Source organism: Lactuca saligna, chromosome 5 (assembly GCF_052625555.1).
Source record: "Lactuca saligna cultivar CGN05327 chromosome 5, ASM5262555v1, whole genome shotgun sequence".
NCBI classification, from domain to species: domain Eukaryota; kingdom Viridiplantae; phylum Streptophyta; class Magnoliopsida; order Asterales; family Asteraceae; genus Lactuca; species Lactuca saligna.
The window spans coordinates 56,042,651-56,069,258 of NC_136421.1; the positions used below are offsets into that span (position 1 = coordinate 56,042,651).

Below are 26,608 nucleotides of genomic sequence, written 5' to 3' on the forward strand. Positions count from 1 at the left end.
AATGTGTATTTAATCTATTTGTGTGTTATATGCTATAACATAGTATTTTCCTAGAGTTAGTTGAAGGATATTTTGTATAATCAGAGGTATATAATAAAATCATACTTTCATTCATTTATACTCTTTTACATTTGATATTTTTGGGTCTTATATACCATGGTAAAATTCTAAATGATGGTAATTATTCATGAACATATATATATATATATATATATATATATATATATATATATATATATATATATATATATATATATATATATATATATATATATATATATATATATATATATATATATATATATATATATGAAAGACCTATATGTATACAAAGTAGGTGAATAGATAAGTATTGAATAAAAGACATCACTTCTGAAGGAGTATAAAAGACAGTATTTATAGTTAAATAATGGTGTACCCATGTCGGTTATTAAATAAAGAGGGGATATCGACCATTGATCGGGTAAAAACGAAAACAACAATAAAAGGCCTAATAAGGAGAAATGACCACATCGAACCGGTTATATCCAACCCGGTCGATAAAAGAATAACCAACAACCGTCAAAAATAAACCCAAGAGACAATCCTATGGCACAACATATAAAAAGCAACACACAAGGCATATCCCACATTCCGGGAAAAGGCATGGTCTTTGCTTATAAAATAACAAGTTGTACAAGGATCTATATGATGTCTTTACCCAGGCATTATCAATTGACCAGTTATAACCTCGTACCTGAGGATAAGGGGAAACCTATAAAAACCCTTCCATATCAAAGAAGGAGGTAAGCTTTCATTGAACCTTAAAACTCTATGCAATTTGGGATAGACCTCATACAACATCTAACTTAGGCATCAGAGAGCAATATCGGGGTCCAACCCTCGGTATGACTTTCTAACCTAGCCGTTGTTCATTCATGCAACGTACCTTTTGGACTACTCATTAGGAGGAAATGAGACATTCGATCTCCACCATGTAGGCGGAAGGCCATGTAGAAACATCGGCACCATCCGTATTGAATAGTATCTAACAACACAATAATAAGCAATAACACTCGTACCAAGAATATCCCAGCCACAGATAACAAAAATGAAATTGCACCATATTTACATGGGATGTTCGATACACAGAGGAACCGGAAGTCTAACATACAAGGTGATGAACCGATTTTGATACATGGTTACGTACAATATATAGGAATACATTGGATTTATTGCGATAGTGGAAGAAGTGCAATGAAGAAATTTAAAGTTATCGCATCAAAAATTCATGACCTAATACGATTCTAAACAAATAAGGGCTATGGAATGATTTACAACAAACCATTGAACATATGTGCATAGATATTAGTGGCGGAAAATATAATCCAACCATCCAGAGAAACCAAGTTCCCATTCGAAGGAACAATTAAAACTATCACAAACGATGCCTACCTTGACCAAGCAATACGAATAGGTGCAACGTTACAAAAAACTTTGAGGGAAGATTTGACCAAACCGCTGAGAACATACACCGACGTCTTTGCATGGTAGCCAACCGACATGATCGGTGTACCAATAGAACTAATAGAACACAAGGTAAATGATAAGTCGAGTGCAAAACCAATCAGACAAAAAAAGGTCAATCGAAGGTCAATCGAAGGAAAGGAACAAAGTAATAAATGGTGAAGTGGACAAATTGGTGGAGGAAGGGATAGTATGTGAATCAGTATTCCCGACCTGGGTGGAAAACCCTGTTTTAGTAAAGAAAGAAGATAATCAATGGAGAACGTGCGTCAACTTCACAAATTTAAACAAACCATGCCCAAAAGACTATTACTTGCTACCGTCCATAGACGAGAGATAGAGTCTTTGCACGGACACAAGTGGAAAAGTTTCCAAGATGCGTATAAAGGATATCACCAAATACACATGCATAGTGGAGACGAAGAAAAACTTCTTTTCATACGGATGGAGGAACTTTGTGTTACACTAAAATGCCATTCGGGTTAAGAAATGCATGAGCAACATACCAAACGTAGGCATACAAGGTTTTCGAGCCACAGATTGGTAGGAAAATGGAAGTATACGTGGACGACATGGTTATAAAAAGTTGAACCGATGAGTTATTCTTAAAGGACATATAAGAAAACTTTGCAAGACTGAGACTCGTTCACATGAAGTTGAGCCCAAAGAAGTGACTTTTTGGGGGCAGAAGAAGGGAAGTTCCTAGGGAATGTAATATCGAAAGAGGGATTAGAGTAAATCCAGAGAAGATATTGATGGAAAATGTAGGTTACAAAAATTTTATGCACTAAGTTGAAAACATTTAACAATTAAATGATTAGGGCACATGCAACCTACGAAGGATCTATGTCTTTCACGTAAAGGCAACAAACTATGAACTATCGAAACTATAAAATTTCTTGTCGAAATCTGAATTCATAAGATGGAATACATACCTTATTGATTGTGTAAGAAAACAATCAAGAAACCCTTTTTGTTGATCTTTTGGAAGCAAGCACCACAAGCGTCATGTCTGTAGTGGTTCACAACAAACACAAGCAAGAAGGATATTGAGGAAAGAGGGGTGAGAAGATCAGAATTTCGGCCTATACTCTCTAAGGTATGAGTGGCCGAAAATCATAGCCCTATGGGCCTTTATATAATGTGGTCACGAAACCCTAGATAAGCCCAAACCCAATATAATAATATTATCTTGAACTGGGTAATTATCCAGCTTCCTAATTACCAAGAATGATTCTAGAAACTCTAATGGCTCCTTAAAACTGTCCATAGCCTCAAGGAGGGTTCTAGAATGCCTCTTATTCAACTATTGAACAATTACACTTCAATGTATGTACTTTCTATTAATTCTTTGAAGGTATAATGAAGGAAATCAAGTTAATTGAATATGGGATGGAAAAAAACCAAACACATGGTTTAGGGCATTTTTTAAGGAAGATAGTAGTAGTGATGTCATTAAATTAGGTATATCAAAATCCTTTAATGGAACAATTGTGGAAGCTAGAAAAAAACCCATAATAAAAATGTTGGAAGATATTAGGGTGTAAGTAATGGAAAGGATGTTTACTAAAAAAAAGAATGGACCGAAGTGCGACTTAGAGATTTGTCACTCAATTAGAAGGAAGATTGAAGACTTGAAGAAAGTACAAATGTATATAATTACTCACTATATATATATATATATATATATATATATATATATATATATATATATATATATATATATATATATATATATATATATATATATATATATGATAGAGGATATATTTGGTTATTAGCATCCTTACCAACAACTAACAGCAGAATTTACATCTTTGAATAATGGATTGTAGATCAGACATGATATCCACATCTAATTGCACTGCTGAACCTGGATTAGCCCTCAGTAGCTCCAAACCATAACTCCTAAGCTTTTCATAATGTGCCACCAAACTCCCTTCTATCTCATACAATGCATTTTTTTTTGGCATTTCTACACTGACCAACACTAACTTGTAGATTAAAATCTCTAAGCACTGCTGCTGTCATTTTCTTGTAACTGGTTCTTTGATTATCTATTATGTTTTTCATTAAGTGTTTTCCAATCCAACTATATGTTACCATTGCACCTAAACTGAAGGCCCTACAACAGTTGTGTTCAAAGATTAATGACTTAAATCTGAAATGATCTTTCTTTACTCATCCAAGTTGCCTACAATCTAAAAGGGCATTTAGAATTTTCTTCACCTTTGCAACATTTGACTAATAATCTAGTTGAATCATTTTTTTCATACCACAGTTTATACCCATTAGCAACAACATAATTGATTAACATAGGATTCACCTTCTGATTTAACCACTTCAACAATTCCTGATTCCTCTTCTTGGCCATACTAGTGCACTGAGATTTACTTAGAGGATCAATTGTGATATGGTTTCATAATAAATGAGATGATCATAAAACATGATACTTAAAGTACTCTCCCTTCTTTTTAGATTGGAGAAACTTTTATCTTTCTGCCCAATTGATTCTTCTTATTCGCTCTGCCATTCATCGAAACTTTTCAATGATTCAAAATTACACTTAATATTGTAAGCATAACCAAATTTACTAGAATTTTAGTAAATCATGATGAATAATCTTATTGTTATTTGTGGTGGACTTGACTAATGCACAACATTGCGTACCGGATCTCCTAGTCTTGACTCACATACTTATGTGAACAAGTAATTAGTTTTAATTTCCTAAGTACCAAGAGTTCCATACATCACATGACTCAAATCATATGATTCCAAGCTTCTGTCCAATTGAAACTTGAGCGATGAGAATCTTTCCTTACTTAGAAATTTACGACACTACCATAAATAACATAACTAAGAATCACATCCACTTATTATTGCTTATAATAGAAACACTCAAGCATCAATTTTCACAAATAACATTGTAAGGAGATATAAATAAGACAAAAATCAAATTTTATTTTATTTATAAAAAGGTGCGGAAAACTTATCCTTACAACACAAATTCAAATGAAAACTATGTTATTACATATTCCTAAGAAATCTATCATAAATCTAAGCAGCAACTCAAAAATCCAATCATCGAATCATGCGATCGAAATCCATTTCTTCGCGATCAGACTCATCTCACTTCTTCCTTTAAGCTTCCTTTCTTTTCTTCGATCCTACAACACATCAAAATATAATCTGATCACATCATGTATTAAGAATCTCCAAATAGGAACTTAATAGAGTTAGATAGTGGATTTACCTGAAGCAGAGTCATACATCTTGACTCTCCCATCCTCTTGATCCTTCAGGTAGGTACGACAGCTTTGCAACCAATGCCTATTCTCTTGGCAGTAGAAACAAATGGATTCCTTCGGAATGGTACATGGGACAATTTCAAACTTAGTCTTTCTCTTGCGTAGAGAAACGTTATATGAACTTCCAACGTTGCCATTGTCCATAGATGTATGGGAGGTTGATTTACTAGACAAATTTGCTTGATCAGTGCGCCAAATCATTGCTGATTCAGCAGAAATAAGCAAATAGGTAAGATCAATGGGGGTCACGTCATGGTCCATCATATAGTACTCTCTAGTGAACTCACTATATGATTCGGGAATTGATTGAAGAACCAAGTCAACAGCCAACTTCTTTGAGACAATTACACCTAACATTCCCAGCTTGTCAATGTGTGACTTCATCTCCAAGACGTGTGCACACACACACTTTCTATTTTCGTGTTTACTTGCCAATAGGGCTTGAGTGATCTTAAACTTTTCAAGTCTTCAAACTTGTGGGTCAGGGAGAATAATTGGAGGAGGTGGAGGAAGTGAAGTTCCACTTAACCATAAATAAGGGATTGATCTTTCACCTTGATCGGTATGTGGACTTCCACTTTTATGAGGAAAACTTTTTCCAAAGGATTTAGGAAGACCATAGTTGTCATACCTAAACATCTACAAGACGGGAGAAAATTCAAGTTAGTTGATTGAGTCCTTAATAAAACACCCAAATAAGATTGTAAGGCTAGGATCCAACACAATATTCTACAACTCGGAAGATGGATGTGGTATCCAACTACAGAATATTTGAAGGCAGGTAAATGATGATTTACCAATTTCCACCACGAAAAATGAAAAGAAAATTAGGTTTTAAATGTTTTGAAACTCTTATATCTTTTGAGATTCATTGAACTTTTCAATGGCATGTTTAATCTCGATTATTCCCTTCAAGTTTGTGACTGTGTCACACCCCTGAACCAGACGGCGGAAACGTCCGGGGGCTGTTGTGACTCAATTGAATACCATAACATTGAATATATATATGAAACGTAACAACATTCGTCACCATGCATCAATATAGTACAACCAGTAAAGTTTACATGAAATACATTGTTTAAACATTACATTCCCAAAAATAAATTGTTCGATTCGTACATAAATAAACTGCAAGCCATCACTGAATATGATTTCCTTTGATTCACTGGTTCCCTGAGAATACAAGTATTTTGAAAAACGTCAACATATGAAATGTTGGTGAGTTCATAAGTAGTATTTGAAGAAAAAAAATATTTCGTATTGTTTGAAAATCACCAGAAAATCCGATATTTTCTGAAAAGTAAAGCTTTTGAAAACGTTTGTGAAGATCCATAGGTATGCTTGTTTGTTTCTATACTTGTAAAAATTTGTTCATTGAAGTTGTATGCATTTTGAATCTTTATGTATTGAAAACCCTAGGAAAACCCGATGTTTTCCTAATTCCTTGAATTCCATGAAGTTACATTGAAACCATTGCATAGAGCGTAGTGTCAGTCCCAGGCGACGTTGGATTATTTTTGAGCATGATTATTTGCTACAAACACGCATTACACAAACGACCAGTTTATAGCTATACTAACGATCCCGTAGGCGTCGTCCGTACTAATCACGTTATCCAATCGCCCTGACTATGTGTAGTCCCACATCCGAAGAGAAAGAGGACATGAAGACCTCGATGACTCCATTGACCGGTTGGGGATAAAAATGTACGAGGGGTCCCAGACCCGCCTCGCATGAAATGTAGACTTTACTAGCAATACCAAAGGACCCTTGGGGACCAGTAGTATATAAGCCATTGAAAGTCCTTTTACGTCGTGTTAGATCGGTAAAACCCAACACTTCGTAAGATAGAGGTCTTCGGGCCTTAAGATCAGGTCATTGGGCTAGCTAGGCTCAACGAACAAGATTTTACACTTTTGGGGCCCAAAGATGGTGCGTAGACGTTTGTGCACACTCGCATGTATATTGAATTCCCAAACGTTACTTGTATGAATCGTAGTGTCGTAGTGTCGTAGTGTCGTCGTGTTAGTAGTTTCGGATTTTTATTGGTTCGAGACCGAACCAATTCGTTTAACAACGACTTTTGGTATTGTAATGTATTGTATTTCGTCGATAGTCGCGGTGCCATTATTTGATCAAATTGTATGTATTGAATTAGCCTTGAAAGTTTTCTGTTTTCAGCCCCTCATTGTTTGTAAAATTTACTTTTTCGACTCTTTAATTAAATACTTTCCGGTTTGGTCCTTAAATCAATTTTCTTGACATTTTAACACCAAAAATTATTGCAATTGATATTTTTCAGCATATTTTTCAATGAAAACAGTTTAAGTCCCTGAAGTTTCAGTTTTCTCGGTTATAACCCTTCTTTTCGCAACTTTGACAATTTTGGCCCAAATTGTAAAATTTTTGCAACTTTGGTCCTTTTTAAATTTAAAAAGCATTTTAAACCTTTGAAAAGGACTTGGAACACTTATAGTCCACTGTTTTACAGAAAAACACAGTTTTGGCCCTCCAAAACAGAAAATCTCGCATAATGGGCCTCATTGGGCCGAAAATGTCATTTTTAGCCCATTAAGCTTGAAGTTTATGTTTTTAATCCTCTAAATGAGTATATTTCCAGAAATTGTTTTATTGAAACTGTTTTGACACACCTCATCCATCAGAATTCGTGATATGTCAATTTGGGCCCTTAATTTTGTATTTTTCACATTTTAGGTCCAAAAATTTGTGTTTTTAGCCCAAAGAAATTGTTACTAAACCATTTAGCCATTTTTCTAGAAATACTTTGTATGTAGAAATATATTTGATGCTAAAATCATTTAACATAAGGTATATCTCGGTTTTGAGGGGTTTTATGGCTAGATTCAACCTTATAATACACAAAAGCATACATATAAGCATGGAAATCATACAAGGCATACAAAACACATATAGATCTACACTTTCACTTGTATTCCCCCCCACAAAACTCATAAAAACATAAAATAGGGGGTATGAAGCTCACCTTGGGTGTGGTTTCGGTTTTGAAGAGAAAATGGAAGAAAAATGGAGTGATTTTCGGCCTTAGCACCTTTCCTTGGTAGATCTCGAGTTTGGTGACTTCTAAGGTGTATGATCACAAGTTGGAACAGATTTAGAAGAGGTTTTTGATGGAATGAAATAGCTAGATCATGTATATAAGTAAATACTTACCTAAGATGGTGATTAGCTTGAAAGATCCTCTTGAAAGCTTCTTAGAATCTCGAAATTTATGGGGAGGAAAGGAGAGAGTTTTCTTGAATGTTCTTTGAGAGAGTTTGTGAAATGTGTGTGTGTTTGAGATGTGGCCGAGAGTGAGAGAGAGGAGAGGATAGAAGTGATTTTGAAGTGATGTTGCATGGAAGAATGGGATATAATGCATGGATATCCAATGAATAAAAATGAGGTGGCATCCAAAGTCAACTTCTCCTCTTATCCTCTTGGATTTGGGCCTTGGGCCGAGAATGGTGGGGGAAAAGAAATTGTTTGGGCCTTAAATGCTTAAGCCCAATTTTCATGGTTACATTGAGTGATTTTTGGTCCAAATAAATATAAAGGTGATTTTTATGGCTTGTTAGGGCCAATTTAGGTTACTTATGGTTCATAGTTATTAATTTATTTCATTCTAAGCCCAACATGGTCCAAAATGTTGAAATAAATTAGTGTGGGTCCAATTAGAGCCCAATTAGGGTTCTAAGCCCATGATAGTCTAATTGGAAGCTTATTGGTCCATTTGGATCCAATAAGGAAGTCCTAGTCCAAAATGGACTTAAACAAGGACTTCTAGGGTCTCCAATTGTTTGATGACTATTTGTAGTACTTGCATGATGTATTTGATTGAAGTTTTTGATGTCATAATAGTAGGTGTCAATCATGTTCTTAAGTTTTTGATTCACATTAACATGAGTGTATAGATTACATGACACAAAATTTCCAGTTGTGACAGACTGGGATGTCGAGGATCACAAACAAGGTGTGCATAACCATGCAAATTAGCTTGGTACTCTTGAAGACGTCTATCACCTAATCAATGTGCTGGTTAACCACAAACGCTCCATTGATCTATGATAGTCTACGAGCTACCCATTTCCATCCTTTATTGGTCCCATGTTAGTGTGTCGGTTAACCACACACGCTCCACTAATGACCAACAAGGTGCAATGTGCAATTTCATGGATTAGCACCTATTCCACATTTTTCCTAAAGTAACTAAGATTTGGGAATTTATAAAAGTGTTTAGTTACTTTGTATTTCATTATACTTATAATGGAAGGTTGTGTCCTATCCTATCCGTTCTACTAACGACCCTCCACGAGTCAATAGTGCGGTGGGTAAGAGTGGATATCCAATGACAGTCATTTTACAGGCCGCTTCCTTAAACACCCTTTTTAGACCAACTTTATGAATGAGGCCTACTAATGGTAAGACTGACTCTTTACTCATACATATATAATATCAGACTTTTAATTTTATATAATATAAGAGTGTATTTTACACTTTTAAACTACTAGGTGGTTTAATCTAATAATTTATACCTTTAATATAATTAAATATAAACCATTACATTATGGATTTATTAACTCTCTTTTAATTACACACTTAAGTACTTTAATAAAACCATAAGTAAATACTAAGGTTTTAGAATTTAATATTTCAAAATTAAGAAATTTTAATTTCCAAACCTTAAGGAGAAATTTTGAAACCTTTCAAAATATTAGGGTTTAACTATTTAAATTTCAAAAACTAAAATTTTTAAATTCAAATTTAAATTATAAAACCTAAAGGGTGTAAATTGAAACTTTTCAAACTTACTAGGTCAAATATTTGAATTATGATAATCCTATATTATCTAAATTTAACCAAATCCATCAATTTTGATAATGATAACCATTCCAAACATAAAAAAAATCGATTTTAGGCAAGAAAAACGAGTTTTGGAAGTAATCCTCAACAAAATCTGGTTAAAAAATCGAAAATCCCGGCAATTGCACCCTAGACTCGCCGAGTCCACTGATGGATTCACCGAGTTCATGATACTTGCCAAGTCCACTAATGGACTCGCCGAGTCAGCTGCACAGACAGCAAAAATTCGACTTTTTGATCCTTTGGCAGTTCACTTTTGCATCTATTCAACTGTAAAAAACAACCTAGGCTTTGATAACACTGATGGGTTATGAGCATAACATCATTCTTATGGTGTTCATGCAACCCTAATTGCTTTGATCTAGGTTTTTCTAAGTAAACATACAATATTGAATACCAAAGCAACAAACCCTAATTGACTAGCATACAAATCTGAAAATCACATATGATTAGGGTTAGAAAGTTTACCTTGATTGTTATATAGTAATAACAATCACAAACCTCCTTGATCTTGAGTTCTGAAAGCCTAGTGCCTCAAATGTTGCACCTCTAATGGAGTCACAAACACCACTAGCAACAAGATGACTTAGGAGAGGGAGGAGGAGGCACCAAAACGTCCAAGATCCTCTTAGGAATATTTAGCCACGTTTTTAGGAGCCTTAGGGGTCCATATATAGTTGAGGCTACTAGGGTTTTCAACTTGCAAGTTACTAGAAAATAGGGGTTTAATGATACACAATGCGTGTCATCTTCATTTATGACATGGGCTTTAATAACACGCAAATGCGTGTCATCTTCAATTATGACAGAGGCTTTAATGATACACAATGCATGTCCTAAACGTTCATCGTTAGCTTACGACACGCAGATGTCTGTCGTCTTCCTTTATGACAGGGTCTTCCTTGATACGCATTGTGCGTCGTAAAACACACATCGTAAATGCGTGTCATAAATGTGTGTTGTAAATGCCCATCGTCTATAGACGACACACAAAAGCGTGTCATCTCTCGTTATGACAGGGCCTTCCTTGACACACATTTGTGTGTCGTCTGAGCGTTTTACGACACGCATTGCGCGTTGTAAAAGGTTGTTTTTCTAGTAGTGTTGGAAACCCTAATCCATTTGCTTAGTCCTTAAGCAGCCCAAAGATCCTTCCAGAAGGCCCCTTGGACGATTTCTATATGGACTCCCATATAGAATTCGTCCATTGCTTCCTTATGGATCTTAACCCCAACTCTGTTACTATCTTATAATTACAGTAGCAATCCCATTAACTTAATTAATCTCTTTGGACCACAAAATAAATTCTAAATTAATTCTTGATAAGTATTACTTAAACAATATGATTTCTCTTTTAATATATTATTCACATAATATATTAATAAATCATAATTAATCCTCTTTCTCCTTAATTCATCCTATCAGTTGCTATGGTGAAGGCAACCCAAAAGGACCATGCTAATAATCGAGTCAAGTACATACCAAAATAGTTATGGGCTTAGATACCTAATTTAACACTTGATACCTCAAAAACATGGCAAATGAGACCTCAAAAACATCAAGTTACGTTTTAACTCGTCGAGTTCCCATGCTATTCAGACTCGTGATAAACCGAGTCTATCGTTTTAAAAATCGTCAGAAGCGTATGCCTTGAGGCGCGCCTTAAGGCGAAGCGGACCATGGCCGAACTAGAGGCGCCGCGTCTGTGGTTGGATTTGAGACGTATCCTTCGTCCAGGTGAAGCGTAGATGAATCGGTAGAGGCGGTGCGTTCTTCAGAAACGTACGCCTTGAATTTTTAGTCTAATTTTGTCTATTTTCTTTTCCAATCCCACCTCGTCTGCATCGCAACTTGCAATTCTTCATCAATTAATGAAATTGATGTTCCATAAATTCAATTGAGTCTACCAGATGTTGTTTGGATATCCAATTTCAGAAACATACGCCTTGATTTTTAGTCTAATTTTGACGTATTTTGACTTTTTTTCTTTTCCAATCGCACTGTTCTGCATCACATTTTGTAATTCTTCCTCAATTGATGAAATTGATGTTCCATACATTCAATTGAGTCTACCAAATGTTGTTTAGATATCTAATTTCTTGATTCCCACACATATTCTGGCATAATTTGGATGCATATAACCAAAATTTATAAAAATATATGTTTTGACCCTTGGAGTTTCAATTTTATATTATTGTAGTTTCAATTATATGTTTAGTATTTTATTTTTTATAAGATATATATTTTATATATATATATATATATATATATATATATATATATATATATATATATATATATATATATATATATATATATATATATATATATATTTTAATTCCGCCTCAGGCGTACGCCTCGCTCTGCCTCGAGGCTTATGCCTTGTGAGGCGAAAAGAAAACGCCTCGAGGCGGGATTCCGTTCTTTTAAACCTTGACTGAGTCAACTCGTCGAGTCCCTTCACAGACTCATCGAGTTTCACCTGGTACGGAATCAGGGCAAATCGACTCAACTCATCGAGTCCCCTTTCTGGACTCGTTGAGTCCTCTTGTCTGTTTGGCTATCTTGATGGATTCAACTCCTAGCTTTCAGATACAGGCTTCATTCTTTATATAAGCCCTATAAATGTCATTTTGAGGGTAAAGTTTCCAATTTTACCCATTAATACCCCTTCTTAATGGGTTTAGCTCAAACCCTAACTGTAATGTCCCATAAATACAGTCTAAAAATTTCATTTGAGTTTAATAATAAAACCACAAGTCATCAAATCATTCTGTCAAAACATAAATCTCATTGCTCCAAAACATTATTATTATCAGAGTAAAACATCCCAGGCTGAATAATCAATGGTGTGTGTCATGCAGTCATCCCGAACTCTTCCCTTCGCTACTGAAAGTACCTGAAACCAAAACTGAAAACTGTAAGCACGGAGCTTAGTGAGTTCCCCAACCTACCACATAACCTGCATAATCACATACTACAAATACTGGGCCACGCCCGCTACTTCGGGCCTCGCCCACTACCTCGGGCCTCACCAGCTACAACGGCCCCGCTGCTCCACGCCCCGCATGGCTTCGAGCCCCCCTCGGATGCAGATCTGTTTCTCTTAGGCCCCGCCTGTCTCTGGTCCCAACCCGCTAAGCACATACTACATATAACCATAATATATAACACATAAATTGAACGTACCCTACTGTATTCCTGTTTTAAGGCCTCCCCTATCTTGGGCCTCGCCCCTGTCCTGCTAAATATGAGTCATGGAACCCTGTCCAAGCTCCTGCTATTAGTGAGATACGGGCCCCCACCCACACTCACTCTTTTCCTATCTTGGGCCTCGCCCCTGATCTGCTACTAATGAGATACAAAACTCTATCCGTACTCTGCTAGTGGTGAGATACGGGACCTCGCCCACACTCACCTCCCACCCAGGCACATACAAGTATCACACAGACGACAAGTATAATCTATCATACAAACAGTCCTTGGGCTCTCGCCCGACATCGGACCTTGGTCGGGAATATTATACTAGCATATTATGCCTAGGGCTAACCCCCGAGTCTTCCTACTCATAAATACATGGGCCGACATTGTCACCTTAGACTCATTCACACAAAGGGAAACTCACCTTGCACAGCTGAAACTCTTGTTGATACCCTCCTGACTGCTATCTGACAACTTCCCGAACCGATGCTCCTCTAGCTCCCCGAGCTACCAATACCAACATAACACTTAGTCCCAAAATGTTCTCCAGAAGTCAAACTAAGTTAAAAATTCTGCTTAAAGTCAAAGTCAAGGGTCCACGGTCAAAGTTAACACTTTAACCTGGACTCGCCGAGTTGTTCCATCAACTCGCCGAGTTCACAAGCTCAGAATCCTAAAATCGCGAACCAACTCGTCGAGTTCTCCCTTGACTCACCGAGTTCCCTGACTGATCCAACTCGTGATAAATCAAGTCAACTTGCTGAATCATTCTCTGACTCGCCGAGTTCTAACGCGACTCAACTCGGGACAACCCACTCCAACTCGTCAAGTTCTCCTTGGACTCGCCGAGTTCCTCTGTCTGTTGGGCTAGCTTAATGGATTAAGCCCTTCCATTCCAGATCCAAGACTAAAACTCCTAATACTAACTGGAAATGACCTCTTAAGGATAAAGTTTTCAACTTTACCCATTAATACCCTCACTTAATGGGTTTCCATGCAAACCTTAACTCTTAAGGAAATAGATCTTGGTCCACAAGCCACCATACCCCAAACTCAAGCACCCATAGACAGATCAGGACCCAACCACCTCACAACCATGCAAAGATCCTGCCTTTTTCCTCCATACATGGGCCTTTTGGGCTAGAAAGGCCAATACAACATCCTATAAGCTTGCATTGGGTCTCCTATAGCATAAAGCTTACACCTTTATGCCATAACAACCCTCAATGGTTCTGGATCTGAAGACATAATCCTTTGGGTCGTCCATTCCTCACATGCTAGGGTTCTTGGACCAAAAACCCCCAAAAATGACAAAGAAGATATCTATCAAAGTAAAGGTCAAGATGAGAACTTGATTACCAGAAAATGATAAGGATTAGATGAGATTTCTGGATCTACAACACCTCTTTGAATCCTCCAACTCCTTCTTCTTCAAAGCTTCAAGAACATTTAAGAACCCTCAAAAATGGTTTACAACACATGGAAAGCACTAAGGTTTCGTTCTAGACTTGAGGGAGTATCATGGAGGCTGAAGAGAGGCTATAATGTTCCTTAAATAGGGTACAAGGCCCGCATTTAGGGTTTTCCCAAAACCTGACCAACTCGCCGAGTCAGTCCTCTGACTCGTCGAGTAGGCCACTTAACTCGCGACACTATCCGCGCTCCTACTTGTCGAGTCACTCCATCTACTCGATGAGTCCCTTCCTTAATTTGAGGGTTTTTTTCCCTTTCTTGGTGTTGCTAGATTAGGGGTGTTATAATTCTCCCCCACTTATTCAAGACTTCGTCCTCGAAGTCTGTTACTGCCATCTATCCTACAATCTGCTTACCACGTCCCTATTCTATGGATACGTTTCTCACTGGGTCCGATTCTCGCAGAATCGCTTCCATCGTCCCTCCGCCCGATCATCTTGTCATAACTAATCCTTGCCGATAATACCTCGCGAGCACTCTAATCTGCAATCATCCTCGAACGTGACTCTTATCTAACCGACCTTCCTTTCGGTACTCCCCGAGTACCCATGCTGAACATCCTAGGGGTTTACCCCTTCTTCCTTGCATGTCTGCTTGCCTTCATAAGGCAACTTCCCTTAAACAACTACCTTCTCTACATGTCTTTTCTGTAACTACATCTCCGGTCACCTCCGTGCTGGTTACTTCACTGACTACTACTGAATGCTTCCTCTTACTCTGTCCTGGTGCTGACATTCTATCCTAGCGAATGGATCAGATAATCCTTCGAGTAAAAGGTTCATCCCTGCAACGGTTACTCATACGAGAGCTACGCAGCACGGTCAAACCCTTCCCTCTGTGATTATTCAACCTTACCGTGAGAGGCGCAACACTTCTCAACCAACTAGCTGCTCCATTCCGAACTTCTCCTATCATTATTTACTCCTGACTAAAGTTTCTGCTGACTCTTATCCGCCTTCCGGAGGAATCGAGACCACCCTGGTCCCAACTAATTTTCCCTCAACCGGGTTACCGGACTCTTACCGGTTATTGAACCCTAACTCAATCGTTCAGTCGCTTCCAGTGACCCGCAAAGGAAACTTCGGTTATCCAAACTGTTGTATCTACCTTGCCACTATAGCTCTACAAGTCCTGGGATCCTCGATCCCCTATCTTAACTCTAAGGTCTCTAGCAGCTCCCACCTGTACTACTATAATCCTGCGGGGCTCACCCACGTGTCCTCTGACTCATCGAGTAGGTCACTTAACTTGCGACACTATCCGCGCTCTTACTCGTCGAGTCACTTCATCTACTCGACGAGTCCCTTCCTTAATTTAAGGTTTTCTTTTCCTTTCTTGGTGCTGCTGGATTAGGGGTGTTACACTAACTCCTTGGGACCTAAAACTTGGTCCTTAAGCCATTCATGCACTAAACTAAAACTGAAATTCACAGATCTACCCTATAACATTACTTAGACATATAAAGCTCCCACCTTTATCTTCATGCATGACCTTTTTGAGCTAAAAAGGCCACAATAACGTTTTGAAGCTTGCATGGGGCTTCCATGGTTATAAAGTTTGCACCTTTATGCCATGGAACCCCTCCTAGATCCTAGATCTGAAATGTAAACTATTTGGGACATCCAAATCCCAAAGACCAAGGTCCTTGAATCAAAACCTTCATATAAATGGAAGAAAATAGATCTAATAAATGAATGATCAAGTTAGAGACTTGATTACTAGAAATTAATAAGGATGGAATGAAATCCCAGGATCTACAACGTTCTCCTTGAAACTTCTAGCTCATTTTTCTTCTTCTAGCTTCAAGAATACACAAAATCATCAAAGATGGCTCACACACTCACAAATGATCTAGGGTTCCATGGATTTGGGTTTAGGACTTGGAGGCTAGAAATGAGGCCAAAAGGTAGGGATTAAATTACTTAAATAGGGTGTAAAACCCGAAATTAAGGCTTCATCATGGCAACCCTACTCGCTGAGTTGAGGGCTCCCAACTCGTCGAGTAGCTCTACAAAATAAAGAAAAATAAAATTTAAATGCGTACCAGGAACGAGGCGTGACATGAAAATTTTGGTCTTTATTCTCAGAATCATATATAGATCTAAGATATGGGTAAAATATGTGTCGTAAACAATATTTGAGTTGTAGACGACACCTACATCAAAGATGAGATTCGAATGATAGACAAGACCTATGTTAGTTACACTATTCGGATCTAAACTAGTCACAAGACCATTGCCATCGGTGAGACCATCATCAATAGGCAACGTATCAAATTTTCTTATGATTTGGGTGGCTAAAAATTAGTTTATTATTAGTGATCCTATCTTCGAAGAATTTTTTTCTTTGACTACTAATTAATTTTTCATTCTTTAGATCTCTAATGTTCAAACCAGTCATCAACTTTTTCATATGTCATCACCAATTGCAATGATAAATCATTACGTCACATTCACTGTCTATCCGTGACTGTGAGGTTTAAACTGATATGTTCTTAATGGCATTCACTATCGTATTTTTATAAAAATTCCTTAATGTTAAGACTTAACATGTTATCTACTATTTTAAATATATGGATGGACTGGTTTATGGTCATAGAGTGATTCCAAACACACACCAGATCTCATAAAGAAATTCAATATATATATATATATATATATATATATATATATATATATATATATATATATATATATATATATATATTGTGCGTAAAAATTTATCATTTCTCTATAAATGAATACATAGAATCACAAATGAATATACTTGTTCTCGTGTTTTCAACCTTTTAGGTGTTCTCATTTGATCATTTCCCTATATATATATATATATATATATATATATATATATATATATATATATATATATATATATATATATATATATATATATATATACACTTTAGTTTTAGTTTTTTATTTTATATCATAATTTTTTATTTTAATTAGTTTAATTTATTAGAAATATACTTAAAATATAAAATAATTTACACCATTACAAAGCTTCTTGACCCGAAAAAATAAGCTTTGTGACCGATTTCTTTGAGTTAACTTCTTTTATAGTGGATAAATCGAAAATGAGAGAAATATTAAATATATATGATATGTAAAAATGGAGGCGAAGTTACACTTTGGAGGAGCTACCTTATCTTAGCTAATGGAAATATATAATTATAAAATTGAACACTAGTTCTAAATTAAAAAAAAAAAAAAAAAAAAAAAAAAAAAAAAAAAAAAAAATTGAACGTGAAGCTAGAGAGCACATTTTGTAACGAAGTAGGGATATTCATCAAATGGATTGTGCATGCATTTATAACTATTAGTATATTTTTGATCATAGGAATTGAAGTAAAACAGCATAAGGCATGAGGAAATTTAAGATAAAGCAAAAATTAGCAAGACAACTAGCTAGGTTCTATGGATCTTTTGAGTTTTCTGAAATGATAAAAAATATCTTTGAGTTATATGTGATCCTCATGTGTGTAGTAATATTATAATAAGCAGGAAATTTAACTTTTATTTTCCACTACACTGACACTCAATGTTGCAGGTGAAAAACATGGATCATATGAAAATCCCACTAGAAGCTATAAAGTCAGCAACTTATAACTTTCACGATGATTATAAAATTGGAATTGGTGGATTTGGGAAAGTTTACAAAGCAAAACTCTTCCATTTCGATTTTAGAAAATATGTTAAACAGGGTGGATATAAGACAGTTTCTACGGTGGAACTCTCAAGCTACCAAAGAACACAAAGCACTGTTGCTATTAAGCGGTTAGATAGGAGTTCAGGGTAAGGAACTGGGGAATTCTTGCAAGAAATCTCTGTGCTCCCTTACTTTACACACAAAAACCTTGTCACACTTGTTGGATTTTGTGATGAAGATCATGAGCGTATTCTCGTGTATGAGTATGCCTCAAATGGAAGCCTCGATTGTCATATTGAAAATAATGATATTCATACATGGAAAACACGTCTTCAGATTTGCCTCGATGCTGCCTATGGGCTCGACTTTCTCCATAATGGTGTTGGAGAACATCATAGGATAATACATCGAGATATAAAAAGCTCCAACATTCTACTTGGGCGAAATTACATAGGCATGATTAGTGACTTTGGGTTGTCAAGAATTGGCCCCGCAAATCTGCAAGCCACCTTTCTCATGACTCAAGCTGTTGGGACACTCGCATATGTTGATCCACAATATGCCAAGACAGGTAAGCTGACAAAGGAGTCTGATGTTTATTCGTTTGGAGTGGTTTTATTCGAAGCACTGAGTGGAAGGCTGGCACGTTTCCAATTGTCCAAAGATGACCCAGAATTTCTACCTCATATGGCTAAACGCTGCTTCCAGCAGAAAAAAGTGAACGAGATTATCGATTCAAAGTTCAAGAAAGAATTTGAGAAAGCCGGCTCTCCAGTTCTGGATGATGAAACCTGCCCAGCTTCCCTAATGATATTTGCAGAAATTGCATGTAAATGCTGCAACAAAAAACGAGAGGACCGTCCCACAATGGCTGATGTCGTGAAAGAACTTGAAAGAGCATTCAAGTCCCATGTAAGTAGTTAATTTTTTTTAATTGTAGCATTGTACTTTGTAAAATATACCCAACTATAGTAATATCATCTAACACACTAAAATAGGGTAGATTTTTCAAGGCATAATGTGCTAATAAGGAGAAAAAATTGAAAGTACAAGGTGTATAATTTGGTAAAATTTTCAAAGTACAATGCCTTGAAACTAAAAAAAATGAAAAAACTAACAATGGATATGAAAGTAGGATGCTATAATTCATAAATAAACAAAAGTATGTTGCTATTTCTTGCATTTAGCCGACATTAAGAAGTAAGAGCATCCACAATGCATAGTTTAATGAGATAGTTGAATGAGGTGGCATGTCTAATTGGCATTCAATAGATTAAACTCTATCATTGTGGGATGCCATTTTGGCATTCAATAAATATGGAGTTCAATCGTCATTGAACTCTTCAATGGGGAAAAAGAAACTTTATATATATATATATATATATATATATATATATATATATATATATATATATATATATATATATTCCATTGAACTCTGTTGAGTTCAATGCATTATAGGAAAAATAATGTAGAGTTGTATAGTAAATAAAATGATGATGTGTCTATCCATCAAACTCTAATAAGTGTAATACATTGTGGATGCCCTAAACTTGTACCTTAGACGTAAGACCCATGTAAAATTTGTGAGTGTAAAATTACTTGGGTGTGAACCTAACATGGATGGCTGGGTGCACCACCATCTATGTTAACAATAAGAAATGGCAGCTTCTTTATTTCATACGGTGAATGCAATAAATAGTTACAGTAACTTTTGTGGTTGGTTTAGGTATAAATAGAGCTCCAACTTCAGTTGTAGAGCACCACAAAACAGAGTGATAGAGAGTAATACTTAGAGCGAGTATTATCTAGAGGGTTGTTTTTCGTTCTTGCAATAGAGAGTGTAATTTTGTTTCTTTCGTTCTAGTTTAGAGTAAAAGTGTGTTTCAACCCCAATAAAATCCATATCCATATCCATATAATATATTTATGAGATATGAGGATAGATTTACGGGATTTCTTATTTGAAACAACTTTTTCTTTTTAAGTGTTTATTAGTTTATCTGTGTCAGAATAGAGTTTAAAAAAAAAAAAAAACTATTTTGATCGGTTTATCTGGTACCAAAATGTAAAAGCTAATAAGTTAATTTTTAGTGTTTGTCAAATTCTGTTTATACGTGTAATGAAGAAAGAACTTATCAAAAACTCTTTATTTAATTCAATAAGTGAGGAGAAAGTAAATTATCAAATATATAAGTAAATAAGTGTTTTTAGTTTTTACTATTATTCTATCAAAATGTAAAATAGCTTATTACCGGTTTCAAATCGCAATGAGTCAACACACACTTCAAATAAGCAATACCAAACAATTCTAAATTGGAAACAATAATGAATATGTAATATTACAAAGCTTGCACTTATCTCTGCATATCTTATGCAGGTTAAGGGGGTGGAATCCCTTAGAACGACACTCGATGATGTTATGTCTGCTACAAACAACTTCCGTGATAAAAAAGAGCAAGGACCATTGGGCGAGGTGTATTCTGGGACACTTTCTCACTTGCGTGGACATAACACGGTTACCATAAAGCGGCTCTGTCATTCAGTGGATTCATATGGAGAAGAATTGTGTAAGGAGATTGCACAGCTTTATAGTTATAGCCATGAGAATGTTGTTCCTGTTATAGGATTTTGTGAAGAAAAGGGTGAGAGGATCGTTGTTTTTGAGCACATGGTTAAAGGAAGTGTAAAACAGCATCTAACCAACAGTAGTCTAACATGGAAACAAAGGCTCAAGATATGTGTTGATGCTGCACATGGGTTAGCTTACATTCATAGTCATACTGAAACCGATCAACAGTTGATTCATGGTGACATGAAAAGCAGTAGCATTCTTCTTAGGGACGATTGGAAAGCTGCAATTTCTGATTTCATCATATTCCGAGGTGCAGGCACTTTAGGTTATCTTGATCCACTCTATCTGACCACAGGCTCCATGACACAAAAATCGGATGTGTATTCTTTTGGGGTTATTTTATTTGAGATCTTATCAGGAAGATCAGCAGTTGAAAGGATCAAAATTGATCAGAAACAACAACTTCGTGAACTCCCAAATGATGAAGCTCAACTGAAAAGTGCAAGACTGACAGTTGAAGACGAGCGAGTGGTGTTTCTTGCACAGTTGGCAGCAAAAAGCTTCAAAACCCAAAAAATACAAGATATTATCTTTCATGCTATAAAACAACAAATTGAACCACAATCCTTGGTGATATTTTCAACCATTGCCTATCAATGCTTGATGGAACAACATGAGGATCGACCAACAATGGCTAAGGTTGTAGAGGAACTTGAAAAAGCCTTCAATTGCCAGGTAAGTTCACCTTGACGAGTAGAGAAACTAATGAGCCTTCTTTTAATAGCAAGATTCAACAAACTGCTTTGCATGCAGTTATAATGTTTTCATCTTTCACACATACACAGGATGAGTGGGAATGGGAGCAAAATCTGCCAACAGATTATAAGAAAATAATCCAAATGTCAAAATATACGGTGCCCTCCACTATCTCAAAGAAGGATCTCCATTCCCTATTTTCTTCAGGAATCCTCCTTAACAACGAAAAAGTGGTGACTCGATCTCTTTTACCATTATATATGTTTTCCTCATTCGAAATATACATCGATAGACTATAGTCAATAATTCCATGTGTTGGTTTTCCTTGGAATATCTCTTCACTACCATATATAGCATACATGCCTGCCAGAAAAAAAAAAGATGATATAATAGCACTATAATCAAAATTTTGCATCTAGGAATCATTTACACAACATAGGCTTTTATTTACATATCAAGGAAAAACCACTGTGGGTATTATGTTTTCTTCAAATGAAAGGAATGTTTTTTTTTTTTCTAGATGATCTTGCAAGCTCAATGCAGCACTGATAAATGATATCTAATATTATCTAATCTCAAAGAAGGTAAAGGTGATTGAAAAACATCTCAAGGCTCATCAGAACTAGAAACATGAGATCTAAACTCCAAACAAGCAACAATATTGATAAATAACCAGCCATCAATATTATACAAGAAACAAACTAATCATTCCATGCAAGATATAATATATATCAGGACAGAAAGTAACCGTTTAGATAAATAACTTATCATTCTCACTGTCTTCTAATCCTCTCGACATCTTCTCTCAACATTCCATGCCTTTTCATAATATAATTAATGCTCTCCGACTCATTTTTAATTTCAATTTTTGCTCATCTTTTATGGCAACAGTGGTTTTCAATAAGCATGGATGGATCAAGAAATGAAATGATACCGGCCAAAAGATTTTCATACAATGATGTTTCTTCTCTGAAGTGGAGATCCATTCAAAAATCAAGGTTCTGTCTACTTTATGTGATTACCACCACTTTCTATTAACTTTTTAAGTCAAGTGATACATGTCACTTAACATAAAATCATTCTGTTTGGAGTGAACTCTAGCATAAAAATTTCTACTTCTTTTATGAAGTGGAACGTTTGCATCAAATCCATGAGGTTAAAACCTAGCTAGAGTGCATGAGCTTGCTTCGGGAACCACAAGTTTTATAAGTGACTGTACTAAGATATGGTGGAAAACATGTTGGGCTTGGGATCTAAACTTCTAATGAAGTGATAGAAATTCCCTTAGTTTTGTCAAATCTATGTTGAAGTAGAATTCACATTTTTGACTTGAGCCAACGAGTTTTAACAACAAATTTCAAAATATGGGGGCTTGTTTTGTAGTTTTTCTCATCTTATGGGCACATAATTTGGTGGTCTTTTGAGATGTGGAAAATGAAACTGCTGTGCTATGATGATGTGTATATGTGTTTAGTGTTTACAAAAGGAATAATTAGAAAAGAAACAAGAAAATGAAGAACCAAAATTTGCTTCTCATTTTACTTGTGGGGGAACAAAGAAAAGAGGAGAATAATGGAAATGGAAAATCTCAAAAACTCTCCGTAACTAACCTGATACACATTATTAAGCTGCAGCCAAACAAAAACAAACGCTTGAAAAAGACAAAAGTACCCTTATTCACTAAAGATCTTTTGACTTTATTTGGACCTTTTGACCAATTTGTAAGCCACAAATTAAACCCACAGAAACATATATTTATTAGAATCATAGTCTAACATGTAAATTATGAGAAACTACCAACACTTGCTCCTTTTTACAATCTATCAATATGTTGGATAGCATACGATTTTCTGAATCGTAATATGTTTGTGCAGATTTCCAAAGGTCGCAAAGATCTTGGACATCTCAAATCTTAATATTGGAGTTCAGATAAATGCTGAGTTCTTAACTCCAGAGACGATGTATGGAGCTTACCTAGTTTTCAAGTTTTATGATCGAAGAAAGGTTTCCAACAGGCCGATATACATAAACCTTAAATATAAAAAGGCGGGTGAAACCTTAAATGCATATTTTGCAGAGTGGAAAGAAGGTGGAAGTCAGTGGTTGAGAGTTGAATTATTTCGGTTTCAGAGTGATCACAGAAGTACTGATTTTGAATTTCTACTAGAAAGCTTTTCAAAGTATTATTGTGGCATAGGGGGAATATTTGTTGAAGGCATAGAGTTTAACGCCATTCCAATGGTAAATCAAATAGTTAGTGTACCTCTCTTCTTTTTTGTATTTATTTTGGGGAAATTTGTACAAAAATATCATAACGTGGTCATCTAATTGTCTATAGGTGGACTTAGAAAAAAATAAAAAATTGAAGGATGGAACAAACATGGGAGGAGTCTTGAAAACAAAGTTGGAGATGGACTCAGCAGAACAAATGATAGCCGATAATGAAGAAATTATTAAGAGGTCTGGAAACAATGTCCAAAATGCCTCCAATGTAGAGCTGTGCTTACTTCTTTTCAAAGGAGTTCTAATTGACAATGGTGAAAAGGTCTGATGTTTTTCTTTTTCTTAACACAAAATTTGAAAAATTAATTACATATTCTTGTGGTATCATAATGATAAGCGTGTAACTCTATGATGAACAGTTATTCTCCCTAAGTGAAGTCAACGGGAAGAGATGTCATATGCTACCTGCAAAAGCAATTATATACAACTCTTCAAGTATAAAGTTGTGCAACCCTCCAACCGAATCCAGGTTTACTTTATTACTCCTTTCATCTTAGGTTTACTTTAGCAGATTTCATGGAATCACTTAAATTTATAAGACTTAATTAATGTAGGTGCAGATTTGAAGAGGTTGTTGAGATTCTATCTCACCAGGATTTTCGTATCAAATGTGACATTGAGACCAAAATGCTCTCAGCAGATACAACCTATGCTTGTTTCCTTGTGTTCAAACTTTCAAAAAAATGTCGTGGGCTCAAGTGCCCAGTGAAAGCACGTGATCTAGTACCTCATAGAAAGGAAAGAACCAAAATCATTTCTTTCAGGTACCCAAACACAGTGAATTTAGACAAAATCAAATGGATTCCAGAACAGAGAGAAGATGGATGGATGGAGGTTGAAGTGTGGGAATTTAACGTTGATAGCACGCATAATGATGAGTTTGTTCCTATGGATTTGAAACTGACATGTGATGAAGGAAATATGTCTGGTCTTATTGTGTATGGCATTGAGTTCCGTCCTATAGCATAAGTGTATATTAAGTAACATTTATACATGTTCTTCTAAGTGTATGGTAATCTGTTATTACATCTTTTGTGCTTTTATATTAACTTAATAAAGGCTCAATAGAAGATAGTTCCTCAATACTATGCAGCGCATAGCTAGTTGCATGTCTATACAAGACAAGATAAACTTCTTTTTATAAGAGGGAAAATTACAAAGTAAAAGAAAATACACACAAGAGCTATAGCATTTGTTTTTTTTGTTTATATGGCATCAAAAGTTACAGGGGTGCAATACTATTAATAACCAGAAAACATACCAGTAGAAGTAATGTAATCCTCAAGTGGACATACATGATGATCATCTTAGCTGGAGGAAGCAAAACAACCATACCAACGATTTTCATATACCATGAACAAACCCTTCATCAACCACTCCAAAAGCAGGTTCGCGCTCTTAATTAGAACCCAGATGCAGACAAACGGATGAGTGTTAGCCATAACTTTCAACCCACTTGTATACAATTGATATCGATCTTTCACAGGTAAGGTCATTCATTTTCAAAAGATCCTCTCTCTCTCTCTCTCTCTCTCTCTCTCTCTCTCTCTTCAAGACATTATTAAAAAAGAAAGGTTTTAAACAATGCTGGATTGTATAGCTACTTGGAATTTAGTAATGAAAATGGTGCAAAAGATTTTGACTATGAAGAGATAGATGTTTGGTCCAAGTGGTTTTGTTGATTATTCCCATGGAAAAGAGATTTCATTTATAATGAAAAAGCTACCTGGCTTCCCATTCTTTGTCTTCCTTATTCTTTCCCATAATTGTTGGGCAATTTGGTAAATTTCTCATTCCCTTTGCTCGATCGATTCTGATGACCCTAATCTTTCTTTTGGTCGTATCTGCACCCACTTCCGCATTAAATTTTTATCAATTCCGTGATTAATATAGAGCTTGATGGGGCTAAGATTTAAGTCCAATCACATTCCCGTCAATCCTGTAGGAGGTGCCTCTGCCGCAGATGTGCCCCTATGGCAGTCTAACACTCCGGCCCTCCCAATATCTCTTGACTTCATAATCGGCCTCCTATCTGTTGTATTCCTCCACGTATTTTGGGCTCTTGGAATACTTTTGTACTCGGCAGCCCGCGAGCCCAGTAATGAGGAGCCCATCTGCTCCCAAGATAGTCCCAACTCCCAAGTTCCATGTAGAGTGCACAATACAAAGTGGTTTTTTGACAACCAAATGGAGAAAACCAGAACCGGTTTTGAAATAACCGAACTTGTTAGAACTGAACCGTCCGTTTGGAACTGGGTTTTACCCGATTTACACAAAACAAACAAAACAAATAGAACCGGTTAAAAAACTAGAAAAAAAAAACAACAAATTTCACCTTCCAATAAATCGAACCCATTATGAGCAAAACCAGTTTTCTGTAAACGATTCTAAAAAAATCAGTTTTTTTTTTAACTAGAATAAGTTTAAAACTTGTGTTTGTGTAGTATATGCGCATAAGAGAGGCGAGACAACCCCCGCATGCAGGTGGGTATGGCAGGGCTTTGACTAGTTAATAGGTCCATCAAGCCATGCATGTGGGCTTCATACAAACTCATTTTTTTACGTGTGCTCAGGCCTTAATCGGGCTATACATAGGTTTTGTTTTTATACTAACCCGAACTATATTCGGGCCACTCTTTGGACCAGATCAGATGCTTTTTCGTTCAAAAAACTTGCTTATCTGGTATATAATGTGTATTTAATCTATTTGTGTGTTATATGCTATAACATAGTATTTTCCTAGAGTTAGTTGAAGGATATTTTGTATAATCAGAGGTATATAATAAAATCATACTTTCATTCATTTATACTCTTTTACATTTGATATTTTTGGGTCTTATATACCATGGTAAAATTCTAAATGATGGTAATTATTCATGAACATATATATATATATATATATATATATATATATATATATATATATATATATATATATATATATATATATATATATATATATATATATATATATGAA

The 26,608-nt window shown here is 35.8% G+C and overlaps 1 protein-coding gene across 1 annotated transcript; it reads left to right on the forward strand.

The window, feature by feature from the left end:
- The first annotated feature begins 18,167 nt into the window (after positions 1 to 18,167).
- On the forward strand, positions 18,168 to 24,714 carry LOC145048837 (uncharacterized). Its single transcript, XM_078997462.1, has 8 exons — positions 18,168 to 18,929; positions 20,398 to 21,327; positions 21,438 to 21,581; positions 22,240 to 22,346; positions 23,223 to 23,589; positions 23,687 to 23,893; positions 23,991 to 24,100; positions 24,186 to 24,714. Exons 1-8 carry the CDS (start codon positions 18,474 to 18,476, stop codon positions 24,598 to 24,600), a joined length of 2,736 nt encoding a protein of 911 aa, XP_078853588.1. The 5' UTR covers positions 18,168 to 18,473; the 3' UTR covers positions 24,601 to 24,714.
- The last annotated feature ends 1,894 nt before the right edge of the window (positions 24,715 to 26,608 follow it).

Coding starts and splice junctions, on each gene's coding strand:
- LOC145048837 (XM_078997462.1), top strand. CDS start 18,474: ATGATTAGTGACTTTGGGTTGTCAAGAATTGGCCCCGCAAATCTGCAA. Junction 18,930..20,397: donor AAAGAGCATTCAAGTCCCAT/GTAAGTAGTTAA, acceptor TATCTTATGCAG/GTTAAGGGGGTGGAATCCCT. Junction 21,582..22,239: donor TCCTTAACAACGAAAAAGTG/GTGACTCGATCT, acceptor TTATGGCAACAG/TGGTTTTCAATAAGCATGGA.